Genomic DNA, 20293 nt, shown 5'->3' with positions numbered 1-20293 from the left:
AGCTGCCGCCCAAGGCTGGTGACAGCTAAACAGGAATTGTAAATCTCTTCTTGATCCCTTCTTTAAGTCATCCCTGTGTTTCTGGGGGTGGGGAGAGAATCGCCAAAGGACGCAGCACCCTATTCCTTCCACTCTGCGAGGGCTGGGTGGCACCTCCCGGGCTTTCTTCCTTGGGGAATGCTGCAGCCGGGGTCAGCTCGGCTTCCCCGCTCCCACACGTGGCTCAGGAGCGCAGAAAGTTGAGCCTGTCAAGGAGAAGTCTGCAAAGGCAGGCGTCTAGCTCAGGAGGTGCAGGAGCCTCACCCAGGTACTGCGAGGTCTGGAAGAGTCGAGTCTCTGCAAACTTTTCATCCCTACAAAGTTTTTACTTGATCAGGACTACAGGGAAGAAAGAAAGAAAAAAAAAAAAAAAAAAAAAAAAAAAGGCTCCTGACTCATTCTCTTCCCAAGACTGCCCTAGCCCAGGGCATTTTCCCTGCCTTGGGAAGTGTTGCAAAATTTGAGCTTGCCCTGGAGGTATCTCTCACTAATTACTGGATATCCTGGTTTTGTGTAAGGACATAGGCAGGACCTTCCCACAGGTTCTTCTTTACCGCATGGGAAAAAAATAAAACTCGAAACGCTGATTTCTGTTTCAGCATCCCCAGCAGACTCCTGTGAAGGGCTGATTGCACACTTGAGGGGATCTTTTTCTGGAGCCATCCTCCCCAGCTCTGGGGCATCACTCACCAACAGTTTCTAAGAAGTGTGGAATTTCAAAGGCAAAAACAAGCTTACTTTTAATATTTGCCCTCTGTACCTGACGTTTGGGCCACTTTCAGTTTTTTTTTTTTTTTCCCTGTAATAAAGAAGGCTAAAGCTTTCAAATTAGAAGCAAAGACTGAGAGCTGTATGAGATGAGGCCTCTTTGAGTTTGCACCGCCTGCCAGGGCTGGTGAAAGGCAGAGTGCAGAAAATTACAGACCTGGCCCAGACAAGAGGTAGCACAAGCCTGATTACCACCTCAGCTTGATGCAAGGCAGGTGCTCACATGGGCTATAAGACTTCAACTGTGGTTTATTCACATCAATAGAGAAAAACTGTTTCAGCTACGAGATGTTGAGTAGCTCACACTGTATTTACACATCTCCTGCTGTGTCTAATGTAGCTACATACCTTCTCTCTTCTTTCAGCATTTGGCCACAGACTCCCATGGACAGCACGTGGCCCACAGCCCAGAGATCTGTGCTGGTGATAGTACTTGATACTCCTTCAAAGAGAGATGAGGTGATAACAGAGGGGTTTTCCAAATTTTAAGAGACACGAAGTTAAAAATGAAAATTGCATTGAGCAGGAAGCAACAGTATAAGGATTTCTTCCTCAGTAAGTCTGCTTCAATAAATATGCAGCCTGCCTACACATACTCACCTGTTCTAGAAAGGTCCTTTTCTGTCTTTTGCCTAAAAGAAAGCCTCTGCCAGAATGCATGTAAATGTATCACTGGAGCTCCTGAAGAGGGGGTGAACTGTGTTTTCAATCCTTTGTATGCATTCTCCTTTTCCTACCCTTCGTTCTTGAGACTTCCCGCTGATCAGCTCTTCAAGGGAGTCTTTATTCTCTGCCCAATTTTGTACAAAAGTATCAAAGGATTTTAACACATTAAAATTTGAAACCTCTTAAAGAAAGAAGATAATTTATCTCCCTCTCTCCTTGTTGCTGAAGTTTCACACCTGGGAGCTGTTATAACTCAGTCTTTACATGAAGTAGAGTATTTCTTCTTAGAAGTTACTCAGCCATCCTTATACACACAGAGCAGATGTATATTCACACATAATTACTTGAAAAAGTACTCCTGTCCTCCCTTCCATCTTCTAAAAACAGAAATAAGAAACACCTTAAAATAACTGTAAATAATAAACCCCGTCACACTAAACACTTCAAAGTGGAAGAGCAAATACCTCAAAAAGCTTGGGGAACTACACATAATTATGAATTAGCTCTCAAAAACAGATACAGATGATCTGCCAGATAATTTTTCATTTCAAATAGATTTAAAAATAGTATTCCCTGTGATCTGGTAGAGACAGTAACTGCTTGCTGATAACTGCAGAGCAGTTATCAAACAAAGCCTGTGGAGTGGGAGCATGGCATACCAACCTGCTAAGATGAGCTTTATGCCTTAGCAGTACCTATGCAGAAGACCCCCACCTGTGCTCCCTCCCAGCAGGGCACAGCCCCAGGGGAAGTAGTCGTTCAGTGACACTGCAAATGAGCAGAACTCTGGTGAAGCACACACTGATCACCCTCTGGACCTCAGTGTGGGTCCTGACACCCCTCAGTATCCACCTGAATCACACAAAACAAGCTCTGTACCCTTCGCTAGTTCTGAGACAGACACAGGCGGACAGTGAGACACATGGAAGAGCTGTGGGATTGTGAGATGGGTCTGGGGAAGAGAATAAGGGACCATCTCTGATAGGGTGTCCAGCAGGAACTTTGGATGGCTCTGCCAGGGAAACGTCCGTTGGAAGACGAGAGGTACCTACTGCTATAAGGACCTTGTAGAAAACTTTTAACTGGAGTAGGTCTTAATGGTGGAAGTCTTGGCCACCATGAAACACCAACTTTCTGCAAGGATCTTCCCAGCACAGAAAGTAGCATCCTCGGGGCTGTGGGCTGACCTGTGCCACCATCTCCTTCCACTCCAGAATAACCATTAAAGTCCAGTCTCCACTCCTTTTCCTCCCTTCACAGCAGAAAACCCTTTCAAAACCAAGCTCTCCAGAGGGGAACTCTGAAGCAGGGGCTCATGAGGAGAGACTGGGTAGCAAAGTTATCAGCTAACATGCCAGAATGGCTAGAGAGCAGGCAATGAGTGACCAGCTCATGCCTATAATAGAAGAGGCTGTAGGAACAAGGACTGATATATCTGAAAAGATGAAGTGTATTACTTATTCTTTCAGTGTTACAAAGCCAAATGGGGTGCTCATCTAGGTTGCAGAAGGCTTGCACCAAGTGAAACATGGGCACTGTGGTCTGCAGACAAACAGCCTTTGTATCCAGTGAGGGAGGGACAAACCACTGACAAGGGGTAATGAGCCCAGAATCCAAAGTGGCAAAACATACAAGTCTGATGTGCTGTGCTCTTCAGTCTTGGTACTCACCTTTGCCCCCCTCACAGGAGTAAAGCCTTCACTACAGATTGTAGTTATTCCCAGAGCTACAGCGTGGGACCTGGGAAAAGAACGACTGCATCTAGTGTGTGTAGATATCTTATGCTATGTGCACGAGGAAAAGTGTGAGTGCTTGGCCTCAGAAACCCAGCAGCTCTCATTTGAAAAGCTGCTGGGAACAAGCCTGTATCATCAAGTCCAATCACTTGGACTGTCTGCCCCTTCAGGACATCCTCACTTGCTTTAGTCTTTCTCTCTTCACCCCAGTGATTACAAATGAAGAGGAAAGCAAAGAACAGAGCAAAGAGATGAACCTGGAGAACAGCTGACAGCACTTTTGCTCAGCACAGTGCATTCACATGGCAGGACACAGGTGCCTACAAAGAGAGGGGGCCTAGAACAACTTGATGCAAACAGTAGCCTTAAGCTACTTGTGTCAAAGTGTCCACGAGAGTGCAATGGCTTTGAGGAATCATCCAGCAATGTCTCAGGATCCCCTGCTACCTTCCTCATTAAACCTCGAACAAAGCTGCAGGGTGTGTTAGTGCACTCCAGCTAGGCTTTCCCATGGGGAGAAGGGAAAAGCTGGAGTCAAAGACAGTGCAAAGGGCTGGATTCAGTGCTAAGACTTGAGAATGGCAATAAAAGGAAAAAGCAGCAGCTGGAGGAGAAACAGTACAGGCCTCCTTTTGTCACAAAGTAACACACAAAATTTGGCATAGAATGCTGCTGAGACAGTAGTGAAGAGCAAGCAACAACAGCTTTCCCTACCAAACTGTATACCCTTTTCTCTGGAGGATGAGCACTTCAGTAGCAGGGATTGTTGCCCAGCCCAGTGCATCAGAAACAGCCACTAGGCTAGCAGACCAGCTGGAAAGCAGAAAGTGCCTGGAGCAAGCTTTAGAGCCATCCCAGCACCAATGGCAGACAGTTCCCCTAGGTTCTCAAGCTTGAACATGAGCACACTGAGAACTAAAAAACAAGGGAGCATGATAGCAGCTTTTGGCCTCATCACCTTATGACTGGAATTTCAGTATTCCCATAAAGGGCAGGAAAAGTGGGGAAAACATGGAAGTGAACTCCTGGTGATCTCTCCTTTAATTCCTGATGTGGCTGAGCAAAGCCCAGGTATCTCCTAAATGCCACTTTAGAGGACACTTTTCTCAGAAGCAAAGCTGAGCTCAAATGGGAGGCAGGATGAACCCTTGGCAAGGAGACAAGTATTTTCAGTTTTTGCACCAAGGACAAAGCTGCCCTGTCTGAAATCAGGCCTAAAGACTTGCTGAAAAACTCTTTTTGAAACATCTGCTACTCCTTACAGTCTAAAATTTTTGAATTTGAGAGGCCTTTTGAGAGTGGGGTGGGTGTGGACACGACATATGGGGGAAGAGGGAGCACACAGGGAGAATCTACTGGTGAGAGACAACTTGCTCTGGCAGCAAAAAAAGCATGTGATCTGCATCATACACAGGCCATAAAGACACCTGAATCATCCATAATCCTTTAGATATCTCTATTTCTCAATTATTTTCTCCAACATATTTCACTTCAGTATTGCACTGGTTTCAAGAGAAAGAAGCAGGCCAATATGCAGATGCTCTTTGTGATTCTCCAGCCTGCACTTAATTAATTGTGAGTTGTTTTAAAAATAATTTAGGACAGTGCTTCCACAGCACATTGCTGAAGTCTGACACACTTCTTGCTTTGGCTTCCCAGAACATGTGCAAAGCTCTCACCTCTGCCCAGCTGTTAACAAAAGCCCCACAACCCAGTCTCTGTGCTGAGAGGAGGAAATCAGACATGAGATGTTACTTTTTCTCCCTGCCCACCCCCTTTCAGCAATCCTTTTCTCTGTCACCCACTTCTGTTTAAAACCCCTTCAAACAGAGATGTTCATAGTTAATATGTCACGTGAGGAAACTGTGCCAGCTCCTGCAAGGGGCAGACAGCTGGGGCTCGCCCTCCGAGTCACACCATTAGTCATGGTGCCGACAGCTTCAGGTGTGGAACTTCTCACATCAGGAAACCAAGTTACCCATTTATTATTTTTAATAAAATAATTGCTTTAATGCAGTATTTAAAATAATTTTTAACATCTGATCAATAAGATAACAGTACACAAATATGGGAAATGCTGCACTTTACATAAAAAGTAAAGCTAAGCATTTAATTATACAAAACAATTTTGCCCGATGCCATCAATATCTTGCAAACTATAGTTTAGTCAAAGTACTGCTTATATATATATGCTATATATACATACATAAATAATTTACAGCATTCATTTACTAGATTTACTTACTAACTGTTCCAACAAAAAAACAACATAATCGATTCACAACTTTGTGAATTTGGTAACCATCTGCAGTGGTTCTGACAGTGCAGAATAGTTGTGTGAATAGTTGCTTCAAGTTTTGAAGCAGCATGCCAAGTAACCATAGGAAGCTTGTTCTTTCAAAGAAAAAAAAAAATCAGCAGGAAGCCATTCAGTAGTTGGTTAGAGCATGGTGCTAATAAAGTTCTGTGTTTGATCCCTGTGCAGGCCATTCACTGAAGAGTTGGACTTGATGATCCTTGGGGGGACCCTTCCAACTCAGGATATTCTGTGATTCCGTGGATACAGTCAGTGCCTTTCTCACTGATGCCTAAGGAGGCTACCTGGAACAGAGGCTAGACAGTATTAAAGGAATAAAGTAGGTATTTATTAAAAGGCCTTCCAAGGATACACCTTGGGCAGTGTAAGAGCCTGGCCATGGCTCGACCCAAGATGGACACAAGATGGGCGACCAGTCACAAGTTTTCACACTTTTGTAAGTTTTGCTCTATTTATATATTGGAGTGAATTGTCCAATTACAGCTTCAGGTTATGAAATTCCATCCTCCCAAACTGCTCTCATCAATTCACTGTTGTTTATACTTCTTGAAGCCTGAAGCTGCAACAGTGTCCTTGGTTCTCAGGCTGAAAAAGGATTGTTTTGTCTAACTAAAATGTGAGGAGAACTTTCTAACACTTTATATGAAATTCAGAGTTACATATTAATGCAGACTCTGAAAAATATGAAAGCTAAAACTTAAGGCATCACCACCAATCCTGGGAAATAGCCATGCTATACAGTGCTGTGTCATGGAAGGCAACATGTTTAGAGGTTGGGGAGAAGGGTGACCCAGAGGGCTTTCCTTCCACCACAAAGCAGTCTTTACCAGCAAGTAGACATCTTTTAATCTGTTCTAACAGTCTTTATAATCCATAATCCTCCTCACTGAATGGAAACAAAGCAACTATCTAAATACTTTCTATTTGACAAGTTTCCCTGTTACACCACACTGAAGTATCAAAACAATATTCTAAAGCAGTGAATCCTGTGCTTTGCAAACATTGCTCCTCTCCAAGGAGAGTCTTCAGCTCCAGAGTTTCAATGCACCTCAACTTTTCCCTTTTTTGTAGTCAGAACAGGTTTTGTTAATATCTTTTGGCATCTATGCTCAAGTTCAATGCTATTTTTTGTATCCCCAGAAAGATAAACTGTTTCTTCTGTTTACCCTCCCTTTTTAGGATCTTTTACTCCTTGTATTTTTAGTAACTCCAAATTTTCCATGACCGTCCAAGTATGCCATAACTACACTGTGTGATGTACTTCAATCACAAGAATGACTGATTTGTCCTCCTTTCCTCAGTCACTTTCTCAGAGGAAAGTCTGAGGGCAGTTGAGGCAAAGTGTGGGGTAGAAAGGACCCCTCATTTCTTTTGCTTGCTACTTTATCTCCACAAATGAGCATAGCTAGTAGTAATTCTAAACCCAGAAAACTCAAGATGTTGAGTCAGACAGGTAATACATCAGCATGTTTACTGACTGCTGGTTCATTATTAAATACAGTTGCCATGCTATGCTGTGCCATTATAGTGATATTCGTTTCCCTAAATAAGACTGGGTTGGAAGGTGGCACTACACATAGAACAGATGTTGCAGACTCTGGAGTACTGAAGCAAGTGACATACATAAACTAGGGACATTTATCAAGCCCTCAGAACTTGTAAGACCGTTAAATGCAAACAGATAGGTGCTTTTGTGTGCAGCTCAGTGTTTTCACTAGTCTACAGACTGATTTAAGCCAAGTTATTATTAAAAACCTTACAGGTGCTAGGTTAGGTATTTAATAAAAATGTTTATCTGTAAACAAAGAGTTATCCTTACAATGGATCGTTTTCCAGAAACTGGATTTTCAAGACAGTGCAACAATGCTTCAGTGTTTTCTTTGGCAGTAGACAGCACGGTGAAATGCAAGATTCAAATCACTTCAGAAGAGCACGGTACAAGTGCAGAGAATGCTTCATCTCCCTCTCTTGTTCCATGCAGAATATCAAGTCCCTGAGACAAACACGGGTTACTCTTGGACAGAGCATCTGCTTTGTAAGGCTAAAACCTGATGATCCAGCAATTCCATTGCTATTCAAGCCCTAAATGGGGAAGAGAGGAAATAAAAAAACATCAGAAACATTAGAATTTCATGAAAATAGAAGTTTTAACTAAACTGGTTGGATTATACTGCCTACTTGTATAAAACTAGCCCACTGATGTTGAGCACTCCACGTTGAAAACCAGCAATCCAAAAGTCCTTGCACATCAGATACTGAAAAAGACACAGCAAGGACTTGCCAGCTGGTGGTTTATTTCAGTCAAAGCAATCACAAAGTTCTTTCTTCTTTTAAAATTATACTAATATGGTAAGATAAATAACTGCCATTTCACTGAAGTTTGCTAAGCAGACCTGCACTGAGAAAGGATTAGCCAACTATGAAGAAGGTACTAACACAGTACCTATGCAGAGGCCCAAGTTGTGCACAGCTCTTACTACCGCTTGCTCCATCTCTTCATGCGGAAAACTGTCACTGTCAGTGCACCCTAGCTTTGGAACATGGCCAGGAGAAACTCTCATTCCAGCCATCCTCTGTGCTCTATCCTTCAAGGGGACAACAAATACTCAGTAAAAGCCTCCAGATATTCAGAACACTATCTGAGCCTATCCACCTCAGTCAGCTGCCTTGCTTGGTTATGAAAATACAATTGGTAGGAGATGATGATATTTAGTAGTTTTACATTCAAGCTACTGGAATGAGCAACCCCCACACTTTCCAAAATGCCTCAAGATTTATTATTAGGGGTGGGGAAGAGGAAGATTACCATGAGCTGCACAATAGACTGGCTACTTATCTTGGAGCCAATCTGTGCTGCACAGCCAGTCTCCTATCACTACTGGAGGGTTCTTGGTAATGAATGTAATTTGTACAAATACGAGTGCTCAGTCTCTGTAACTTCAGCAAGGCAATGCCTGCCAGCATCAACACCACTTGGAGATGGTGTTGCTTGGATGCAGTGTTAACTATATCAATTCTTACCCTAACACTCTGCAAGACTTCAGCAAAATGACTTTGCCCACTTTGCTTAGAGAAATCTGTTTAAACCCCCCATTTATTAGAAATGACTACCAGCGCTGGACTACATATAGCAGCAAATGCTACTGTTGTTAGGGTAGAAGCATTGAAATTTATTAAAAATATAGAGAGATTCACCAGAGAGCACATGCTAGCCACAGAAAACCCAGGGCAGATTGCACAAATGGAAGCTGTATTTTTTACAAGCAGCATGCAGGGTATTCAGCACCATTTCATTTGCTTTACAGTCAATACTATTAAACACTATGAAATGCCATCATTTGAAACTTTCAGTTTGTTAAATGGCTTGGAACAAATGTGTGCATGGGGAAGACTGCTGGCCACATTGCACAGAGGGCACTGCTGTCCTGGTAAGACACAAAAGGGTCACAGTTCAAGTTTGTCATATGACAACCCTGAAGGATCCAGGGAAAAGATAGCTCTGCAATGCAGCTGCCAGCATGGGTTGAAAAGGAGGTCAGTCCAACAGGATGCAGCAGAAGGCCCGAGGCAATGTTATAAATGAAACAAACCCCAAGGGTTTTCAGTAACCCAACAGCAATGTCCTTTATAATTCACAGAACTTTATTGAGGTGAAAGTATTTTCTCTCTAAATAAGTCATTAGACTAGAAGTCTTACCTTTAAAAAGACACCAAACAAAGCCACCTCAATCCTGTTCACTCTTACAGAAAGGAGATAGACAGTGCAAATCCCCCAGCCCACTTTGGACGCTGTTGTAGCTGGAAGATGCTACAACAGGGCAGACGCACCAAGCTGCCTGAGTTTGAGACAGTTATGGACTTGTTTATTCTTAAATTCTTACCCATCATGCCCAGTACAGAGACATAAAGCGATATTATGCTGTAATACCACATCCAAAGTCAAAGCTTATCCTGGACCCCTGTTTACTAAGACAGCCTTTCACAGTTCTAAGTTTCCCATTGCATCACTCTTGCTTATCAAAGCTGCCAAGCACTGCATTTCAGGGGCCAGGGAGCTCTTTTACAATCAATATCTCCTACCACAAGTTAAAATAAAGTGTCCTTCTCTCAAAGTACTTGATGGTTTAAAATTAAAGAAGCCAACGGACAGCCCAGGTCATTCCAGTCCAGATAGGGACCATGCTCGGGAACCCACTTTTAAGTGAATTTGTACAGTGGTGAGCACTATCTCCTGTTAGCTACTGTCTTTCACAGTTGTATTAAAGCACTGTTTTTTCCTGGTTTTGTTTTGGAACTTGGACCAAGCAGTGGTCCAAGATCTGCACATCCCAAAGAACCATCACAGATGCTTCTGTTTATGTCCAGGACTTTACTTAAGAAACGCCCAACTCGGAGCTCTCAAGGTGACACAAGGGACACTTTAGGGGGAGGGTCCTCTGCTGCTCCACTTGAGCAAATTCCTACTAGGCAGGAGGTCAACCTTGCCTGGCCCTAGGCAACAGTCAATAATCTTCTTTAGATCTCACATACCCCTTCCTCAAAAGCACAAAGCTTTTGAGACCTGAAAAACACCAGGCCACTCCTTGCTCCCAGATGTCTCTATTATGCTCCTCCCATTCAGGCAGCAACCACTTGTGTCTTGCTGTTTTGGGGGATTCTTCACTGATAGTCTTCAGCATACCCCAAGACAGCTTTATCTATTTCTAGGAGAAAGTGCTGCTTTTCAACCAGGTCACAGACAAATACAAAGATAAGAAAATGCATTCCTGTAAAATCAATTCTAGCAAAGGGTACTGTAATCAGCCTGCATCCCCCTTCTACATCATCTAATTATTAGTGCTCTAACTAGCAACTTCTTTTTTTTTCTCCCTCTTTTGCGTTTTTTGGTTCTTTGTTTTTTGTCACGTTGAAGTTCCTGCCTTTCAGTAAACCCTCACCACGCTGCCTTCCTTCCAAAAGGGAAATTACACAGAGACATGCAGTCCAGGAGGGCCAACTACCAGTATAGATTCTATCAGTCAGCCTGGGTATCACAGCTGACAGACACTGTGTGTAAGCCAGGTAAGGCACTGTGCAGTGTAACTGCACCACTGTAAACCACCCATACTGAGAACACAACTGGCTTAAAATCAGCCCCAGGAGGTCACAACAGCAACAGTCCTGCTTTTGAACTATCCTCAAAATTGAGCCCAATCAGCAACTTTTCCACAGCAGCACACTGTCACCCTTACAGCCTTTTATACACACCTGACAGAGATCAATTACACTCACTGATTTTGGCAGCACAACACATTGTGGTGCTCCTGCTGTAGTCCCAAGCTGTTGAACAGCCAGTTTCGTTCAGAGGTTGCTCTGGAAACCTGTTCAAAGATCTCTAGAGCTCTCTCCAGTGGCTGGATGGAGAATTAAATACCAATTCTCTGAAACGGCAAGACTGAAGTTAATACACAGCCACCACTATCCCCCTATTTCTAGTCTACAACGTATCTGGAGCTTGGCATCTGCAAGTTTGGATCATGGATACTGACAAGGATTTCAAAACTGCTCAGGGCTAATCTACAGGTCCTGACACAAAGCTCAGAGAAGTCTGCAGACACCTTCCTCCCCACCAAGTTCCAGTCAGGTTCAGTGAGGTGTTCCTGGTGGAGTATACGCTCCCTGCCCAAATTCAATGACTTCATACCAACCAAATTTCAAAATTTTAAACTCTTGCGAGGGAGACACTTTAAGGGAGAAAAGTGTTCAGTCAAATCTGAAAAGTCAAGCCAAAAGTTCTCATTTCAATTTTTGGTGTGGCATAAACATATCACAGTCCCAGAGCCAAGATCCCAAGAGAGCAAACTGTTATTGCACCTCTGCTGCACATTATAAAAATACCACCAGCAGAAGGAAGCAAAGTCATGAGACACTTTTCAATGACATCTTCAAACACTGAAAAACGACAGCTGTGTGCAGCAGACATGTTGCTGAAAGGTGGTAAAAGCACCTAGTGAATCGAAGCAAAAGCATCCAGGTGCAACCCCCATCTCTGTCATGTGTGGTCACACTGAGGTCAGTGATACCTAGTGTATGCTGTACTTGGTTTCCCAGCTGTAAAACACAGAACACATTCCTGTCTCATAGGAGGAAACAAGGGTTAAAAAAACATTAACCCGTTGTGTTCAAGCACTTACCTGAGTCTCCTCCAGCAGCCAGGGGAGAAGGAATAGACCCTATCAAAATTGTGACATTTTTGCTCATACACACAAGTGCCTAATCTAGGCCAGAGAAAACAAAGTGAAAGAAGTTGATGGCAAAGTGAAAGCAGCTTGGTGGCAAGCCAGCCCACTGATGCTGCCTATTCTAACAAACCTCGGTCTGACAGAAATACTCCCACATTCACAACACTAAAATATTACATGACTCAATATTTACAATATTCTTTTTTAAAAATAAATTTGGTTGTCTTAGGTTGGGGTTGGGGGATTATATTTTTTTTTAACCTTATAGACAATTAGGGTAGCTCAAGCCAATGGCTGATAGACTCAGATCTCTATATCCAGACTGCTTCTTGTGCAGCTGAAAACAAATGTGTATTTATGATGTTATCTGCAGCCTACGAAAAGCCTCACAGAGCTGTCAGATCTGTATAATAGAGAACTCCATTCAATTACACATTTTTCTTCAGATTTCATTGCAACATTCCTACAAGTCCTTTCAAATGTAGGCAACAACATGTTTTACATATTGAAACAAATTACTGTGAATGCAATGTCAGTTTATTCACTATTATGCCCAAGATTCATGTACACGTGTCACTTCGTATGGGTACATCAGATGCTTAATCTGTACCTGGAGGTAATGAATCCTATACAAATATGTCATGTTAGTTAATAGACAATTATTAACTTGAAATTTTCTGGCTCTTTGCCACATCATTTTAAGCAATGTATTGTCAACTAAATTATAAATCTCTTGACCCTTCACATGTCATCAACATTTGTGCATTACCAATATGTTCAGCCTAAAGCTACAATGCAATTAGTCATTTAAATTGCAGATATCTTTCACATATAAGAAGAATAAAGTTCATCTCTAGCATAGAGAAGGCACGATGTGGGCCAATGAACTGTACTTCTGAAGTGTGTGAATGGCAGTTGAGAATATTTTTGCCTATTTACATGGGGAAAAAATTCAGATCAAGTGTATGGCCTAGACTGACAGGAGCCAGAAAATTCAGCACAGAAACTGAAACTCTTTAGCAGACAGAGCTGTGCTTTGTTAGGTCTTGAAACAGATAACTAAGATGCTGAAGACATTTTATAATTGCAGTTAGCTTTTAGCTCCCTTCTTCCCCAAAGGTATGACCAAGTCATAGGCACTTCAGTTGTCCAAAAGCTTAAATAAGAACCAGAAACTGAAATCAAGAGTCTGCATATATTAAGCATATGCAAAGCAGAAAAAAACCTCACCCTCCAGTATCACTTATTACCTATGAGCTGGGGGAAGGGGTGACAGAGACAGAAAGAGACACAGAGAAAGTGAGGGAAATCACTGAGGTGTAGAAACAGATTTTGTAGCCTGGTTATGAATGCCTACTTATATATAAGTAGCCTAATTTGAAGTGATTGCTTTTAAATTAATTTTATGCAACTTCTAAGAAAATACTTCAGCAGATTATCATGTACTCATGCCAAAGACCAGGCAGTGGCCTCACTGCACAGGGAGCTATTATTTGCTACAGAGCCAATTCATGCCTTCAAATTCACACTTAGGCATGTCCTTAACACCAATCCTAAAGCTCACGAATTGTGCTAGTGTCTTCCCTCATCAGAAGAGCTCATGGCCAAAAAATAGAAGTAGCTTCTACAGTTACCACTTACAAGAGCATAAACCTCTCCTGGAAATGCAAAAAACAACCCCCCCAAACAACAAAACAAACAAAAACATCAACAACAAACAAACAAAAACAAACACCCAAACAAAACAAAACACCAACAAGAGCGCCACTGGATTGTCACACACCAGAAAACACAAATGATGTCTCTTCCCCAGTCACTTGGAAGAATTGGGTTCACTTCCATTCTGCAGAAAGGACTTGTTACTCAAAGGCTTAGTTCTTCCTCAGTCAAGCTAAAGAACATTTCCATAGCTTAAACAAGCACCATGTACAGAATATGTTTAATCAACATGCATACCAGCATCCCAAAGCTGTAAAGCAAGACGAGTAAGTTTAAGTTCTGCTAACAATGATCAGATGTGGCAGACACAAGATGACAAGCTTATTTCCTCCACCCACAGTCAATACTAAAAATGGAACAATGACCACTGTGGTAAACAAGGCATTTCTCCCATTTTTGCTTGCCAAACTTCTTTGTAGAAGGAAAATTCAAGTGTGGACTGCTGTATTAGAAGTGCACAAGCCTGGAAGTATCATATTATTTTAATTATGTTGGCCAGGGCTAGGAGTTTGACAGAAGGAAGTCCTTAAAATGGCTCTGCACTGACCACAGCATATCAGTTGCATGATTTACTTATGTAGCAACTACTTGCAGTAGCTTAAGTTTCCGCAGCAAAGCCAGACTACCTGTGACAAGGCAAGACCCACACTTACTAACACAGCAGCCAGTCTTGGCAGGGGACAGAACAGACATGGGCAGTATCTGGAAGGAGGAATTTTCTTTGCCATTGGATCTGGCAAAAAGAAAGAAAACACACAAGATGTACACCTCTGAGTCAGTCAGTGGAACCAACCTGGAAGAAAGTAAGTGAAGAACTCAGCACTAACCGTGGGAGGAGCAGGTCTAAGTACTTAATGTGTTATCATGTAGCCAGAAAAGTAATGCAAAGCAAGTAGTCTACCCAAAAAAACTACACAGAAGTACAAGTACCCCACTAAGTTTTCCTATACAAAGTAGAAAGGCCCAATGACCTATTCAGATGACGACTGTAAGTGTAACAGCCAGTCTTCTGAGTCTACTTTCAGAAATATCTCTAGACTTTCTTCCTCCCTGTTGCATGATTCTGCACAAATACACAGCTCTCAGTTCAAGGCCAAAGATGAACTTGCACCCAAGACACCTCTGAACAGAAGGAAAGAAAGTTTAAGGACTCTGAACTGTAGTCTTCAAATTTCTAAGATCCAGTTGCAGTGGGAATGAGACAAAGCTGTTTCCAAAATGGCTTTGTCAACAGAAGAACAGTAAAACTTGATTAAAAAAAAAAAACCAACCTTGACTATTTATCAGCATTGAAAACATTATGGGGCATGTTACCAACCAGTAAAAGCTATGAAACAGAAAAAAGATTTGGGAAAATGAGTCTGTGGTTTCAAGTTTACTTTTTTCTTATTTGTTTTAGAAGGGTCCTCCTCCCTTCCCAAGATGAGTTAGTTTTCAATTCTTCCTACGCTTTAATTCATTACTGTTTACCACATGCCCTCAAACTAGGGGAGGAGGAGAGGTGGGTAACAAATGCACAAACCCCAAGACACATATAAATCGAATCTAAAGGCCTCTCCTCTTCATTGTATCCAAAAGTGTCCAGAGGGATAAGAACGAGAGAGATGAAGATATTGCCACCTCTGGATTACAAGTAGCAGCAATTAACACATTTTCACAATAGAAGGATTTTCTTACCAGGGCTTTCTCAAATTACTCTTTCTGAACAATACCATTCAAATGTTAAGTTGCAGTGAAGAGAACATGCAAAACTATCCAAACTAGTGTTTCCAACAAGAAAGGAAAAAGAATTCCCATTATACTGCTGCCTTTTCTTTCTTTTATTTTTTTAATTAGGCCTAGAGCATTAGCCTTATTTTTCCATTCCATGATCATCATGGATTTGTCCCTACTGTCATTTCAGCTTTAGAGATACATAAACAATCATGACAATATATAGATTATTCTTTTTATATTGCTTTTAGGTCCAAATTAGTTGACAGGCACTCCTCTGGACAAAAGCCTATTTCTGTACTTGTTACACTATGAGGTGATGAGGCTGCTGGCAAGCAGGCTTCTGGCTGGAAAGCACATGCTTGTGTCACCCACCACATGTTCTAGTTACCACATATAAAATGAAAGACCTGGAAAGACCAAGTAAAGCAGAGTTCCAGACATCAAACTAAGATGAACGTGCAGGAATCATGAGCTCAACTATCTCAGGGAAGACTTTTCAGAAGAACAGCAAAGCCCAGTGCTGGAGTGTGGAGAAATAGAAAACCTTGTGCTGAAGGATCATCCCAGTTAAACACAGATACTCATTTGTGGATAAGTTACATGCCATGCTCCCCAAAATGCTGGTTTGAGCTCTTCACGTTTACTGCAACAGTAGGCAGCAGATCCAACCAACCCAGTCTGCTGAACTGAACTTTCCCAGTATCCATTACATTTTAGTACTGAATTGAGAAAGGCAAATATATGACAAATTTGCTTACAGAGTTTCACTTTTTTAATACATACTGTTACAGATTATTTCTTCTCTGTCTGCCCAAATACCTTAGGGCTTCGGCTTGCATCAATAATTGCTTGAAACAATTATTTTCCTTTAATTATTGCAGGAGGCAACCATAAAAAGAAGCTGTACAGAGGTGACATGGCCATAGGAGACACAAGTGTAGAAAGAACATTATCCAAAGAAAGTTGAAGCCATAGTTAAAAATCTTAATCCAGTTAGCATCAGTGATTTCACTCAATAACAATTTAACAATATCATTCATATTCAGGAATAACTTATTCTATCATACCTGTCTACCCTGTCTACCAAGTTATTAGGATTTAAAAATAATAGTAGTAGTAGTAGTAATAATAATAATAATAATAATAATAAGTCACAGGAGTATTATGCTCAGACTTACTTGCCATTTCACATTTAAGATTATTTGAGAGTAAAGCTGTCTGTATTTTGTCAGTATTTGCAATTTGAAATGAGAAAGCACATCCTGCCTGTTTAAATTATTCTCAGACAGGTTGCCCAAAAAGATGACTTTAAAGATGCCCAAATGTGTATCAGCCTAAGGCCATATTGTACTTGCTTTCAGTTTCAAAGGCCTCCTTTCATCTCTGAAGAATGGAATGTTGTTTACTGCTCAGGATGTTTTGCCATGTTATCATGAATGTCTTACAAATGTTCTGCTTCTTGAACTAGAGCGTGTTTGTCAAAACCATGCTTAATTCTACCTGAGAAGTCTTAAGCCTTTTATAAATCTTGCTCAGATATATTGGGACACCTGAAAACATTTAAATCTAAACATCCTTCTCAAGGATTGCTATCCTGCATAATTCCACAAAATAGAAAAAAAAAAAAAAGGTCTGCAGAGAAATGCTTGTCAGTAGCACGAAGCCTAAGAACTAGGCTTTGGAATGCAAGCTTGCATGCAAGAAACAAAAATAGTTTCACAGTCACAATTAGTTTCACCTACTGCCCTTACAAATTAGTCTAGTATGGCAACGTATATGAGAAGCTGCTTAAAATACAGCAGGTAAATTTGTGACAATGGAATGTTATCAAGGTTTATGGTCAGTTTTAGGAGTGTCACGTCCACATTCTTTTAAAGTGGCAAAGTAAATAATGGATCACCAGCTTTCAACAGCAACACTGTTATCTGTCTCGCCTTGGCATAATCTCATGAAGCTTTTAATAAAGCAGACATACCACAGATGATGAGAAATAACTGGAAAGTACTTAGCAGGCAGACTTGTTAAATATTCAGAAACAAATCCGGCAATAATTACAGAAAACCACTACGAAGAACAGGAATAGTTACCTGATAGAAGCTTGGGGGAAGGTGAGAAAAGGATGGGGAAAACTGTTCATGTGCTAGACTGATTTTTTCAAGTTTTTCCAGTGGTATTATTAAAAAAAAAAAAACAACATACATTTAGCTTCATGTGAAAGTGCATTAAAAAACTTCAAAGAAGAGAAGAAAAGCTGCTCAAAAGCTGTGAACACTGCTTTCTGCAGCTTGTTTAGAGACAGATCGCTTCCCTTCACTTGTGGTTAACAGGGAGTATTCAAAGACCTAATTCTGTATCCATGTCAGGGAAAAAGTAAGTTAAAAATTCAGTGAAACATGACTATCTCACCTGCTTAGTGAGGCCTCTTGTCATAGCCCAGATGAAGAAAAAACTACAGGACAGATGCCACCATTGTCTCAGCTACATTCCAAATAACTGAGGACAAGGTCCTCCCAGACTCCACTATGCAGAAATGACAGTTGTTTTCAATTCTACCATCTATTTAAGCTTCCCAGACACCAGAAATGAAAAAGACTTAAAGTTCATCAGAAACGACCACTTTACCACCACTGCCTCCACACAAGAGTTCCTGTCCAGGCTCCTACTCATTGTGATTATGTCAGGCCAACCAGCCTTTCACTTAAGCAATACTGAGGCTTTGTGGTAGAGGGGCAAAACTGGCAGTAACACAAATTTCTCCCATTTCCAGCAAAGATGATGACCTTTAACAGAAGTAGGTTGTCAGTGTCCTCAGAAAGGACTTCTGCAACCACAAAAGCTTCCCAGATACCAGGAACAATTACTCTTCAGCACATTAAAGATTTGCTCAGAAAAGATTTGTTAAAAGCACTTTCAATATTCAACATGAGCTACAGAAGACGATCTGGCTCATTGCAAGAAGTGAATGGTCTAGCTTTACTGACTTATTTATTGCTTTTTGGGAGAACCTAGCCAAGATGAACTCACAGAATATCAGAGAACACTCCCTATGCATTGTGCATGGCTAAATGTCCACAGTCAAATTAAGAGCCATTTCAAAAGCCATCCAAACCAGGCACTGTGAGTTCAACTGAGGGGCCATGACAACTGTGTAAGGCCACCACAGCTTGGTTACCCCTCCACCATAGATGGGAATTTCTGAGTCATCATTTCATTCAGTCCTTTACACACAGCGCTCTTATGCACAGTCTTTAACAGACAATTACACACACCCATCAAATCTACCAGAAGCAATCCTTTCAGGCACCTAACACACAAACTCAGTTCCTTACAGAATGCAACAAACCATTTTGTGTGAGAGAATTCTCACTTCTCCTCACAGGGAAAGATAAATGTAATTCAGTATGAAGATGTAACACTACGCAAGACATTGCAAGCCATGCCTGTACCTCCAGCCCAGATGCAATGCTTGATGAATCCAATGGTCTTTTCTTCCTTGGTCCAATGGCTGCCAAAGCTGTGAGGTTGGCTTCTCTCTGTTGCATCTGTGCTAATTCCAACTGTTGCATCTAATTTAAAAAGAAAACATTTACGTTAATTATGATACACATTATGTTAAAGGTTCTTTTCATAGCAGTTTCTGACAACTCTGTAGCTCCCACAGAAACAATGGCTTTCACAATATCTTTCCACTTTTTCTGGTCACTTTTTACAAATTTCAGTACTCAGTCATGCTTGGAGCCCTATGGAAGCACTGTGGAAATAACACCTTTTATGGAGACCACACTGGTATCAATGCAGCCTTAGCAAGAGCCTTGCAGCTGCTTCCTTACCTCATAAGGTTTGTTGGTTTTGGTTTACAGAAACAGTTTGGTTAACAGTTGGTCTGAACTGGTTTATGAAGATGGTTTAGTATTAAAAAGTAAATGTACCAGGTTATGTGACCTGGGTTTATTCTTATTTCAAAATCTCAATTCCTGACTGCACAAGCAAGATACCAAATTTCCTCTATCACCTGAACCCAGCACTTAATATTGCCATTGTGAAACATTGTACTACCCAATTTAACAGGATGCTGCCAGTTGACTGCTAGTCTTTCTCTTCCCAGTACCTATTTGAATGTTCAGGAACATCTGAAGCAAGTCAGAGATACCCCGCATGCTTATTTTCCCTCACCTCAAAAACTGCTGGACACTAAGAAATCATTAGAAACAACTTTCACCTGGGTTAGGTAAACTTGGGATGGGATAGAAACCCACAGTAAAGAGGATTAAAATGAAAAAAAAAAAAAAAAGTCTTATTCTTGTATTAGAATGTACATAGATACATTCTATTCAATAATTATCAATGCCAGCTGCTCTGGAGCTCAACCCAGTCAAGTCTGCTGACTGTCTTCGATCAGCCACCTTGCTAACACAACCACACTGCTTCCAGATCCACCAGCTGTCCAGTTTGGAGCATTTGGAAAAGGAAGGCGTTCCAAACATAAACCTCTTGTTTGATGTCAGTCCTGGGAGGATCTGACCTGCAACTAGTACAGCTCTGTAGCCCACATCCTCCCCATTCCCAGGACTTTTAAGATTGCTCAGATGAAATGGATTCTCTGCATGGATGTGTGTGCACATCTTAAAAAAACTAAAGTACAACGATACCATGGGTAGGAAAGCACCCAAATCTTCTCCTCTCCCCCATCATAAACCAAATGAATTAACTGGACTTCCTCACCCAGTCAATACAGATATCTGCTTTACCAAGCTTGCAACACTCTATGATTTTGCTTGCTTTTCAGCTCCCAGAGATCCCACTTGGAGAGGAGAAATGCAGCAGATAACAGATAAATGAGCTTGCATCACCTACATGATGTAAGTCCCCTACTTGCCACCACTTAAAGATGAATCCACAACAAAGAATGACTTTGGGTTTCAGAGAGAATGTTTTGGGAAGAGAGCTTTTGGCTAGGTGGTTTCTGAGTGGGTGTTGTTACAAGCTTTATTTTACTTCATATATAGTGACGGTGGCAGCTTCACATCAAATACTGCAGCAACTAAGCTATTTAAATAAAAACAATATTTCAAGGTAAGATTCCTAGAAGGGCAATGTTCCCTTGAAGACTC

At 41.5% G+C, this 20293-nt stretch overlaps 1 protein-coding gene across 1 annotated transcript in view; it reads right to left on the bottom strand.

Moving 5' to 3' along the window:
- Positions 1 to 5221: 5221 nt before the first annotated feature.
- The window catches only part of TAF4B (TATA-box binding protein associated factor 4b), a 57421-nt gene continuing 42349 nt past the window's right edge, over positions 5222 to 20293 (bottom strand). Inside the window, exons 13-14 of the mRNA XM_066330165.1 lie at positions 18629 to 18748; positions 5222 to 7608 (exon numbers count right to left, since the gene is read on the bottom strand). Coding sequence (XP_066186262.1) covers positions 7444 to 7608; positions 18629 to 18748 — 285 coding nt within the window. The 3' untranslated portion in view covers positions 5222 to 7443. The remainder of the gene's footprint in view (positions 7609 to 18628; positions 18749 to 20293) is intronic.

The sequence above is a fragment of the Sylvia atricapilla genome, chromosome 1 (assembly GCF_009819655.1).
Source record: "Sylvia atricapilla isolate bSylAtr1 chromosome 1, bSylAtr1.pri, whole genome shotgun sequence".
NCBI classification, from domain to species: domain Eukaryota; kingdom Metazoa; phylum Chordata; class Aves; order Passeriformes; family Sylviidae; genus Sylvia; species Sylvia atricapilla.
The sequence above is the reverse complement of the archived record's forward strand: the minus strand, read 5'-3'. Positions and strand labels throughout refer to the sequence as shown.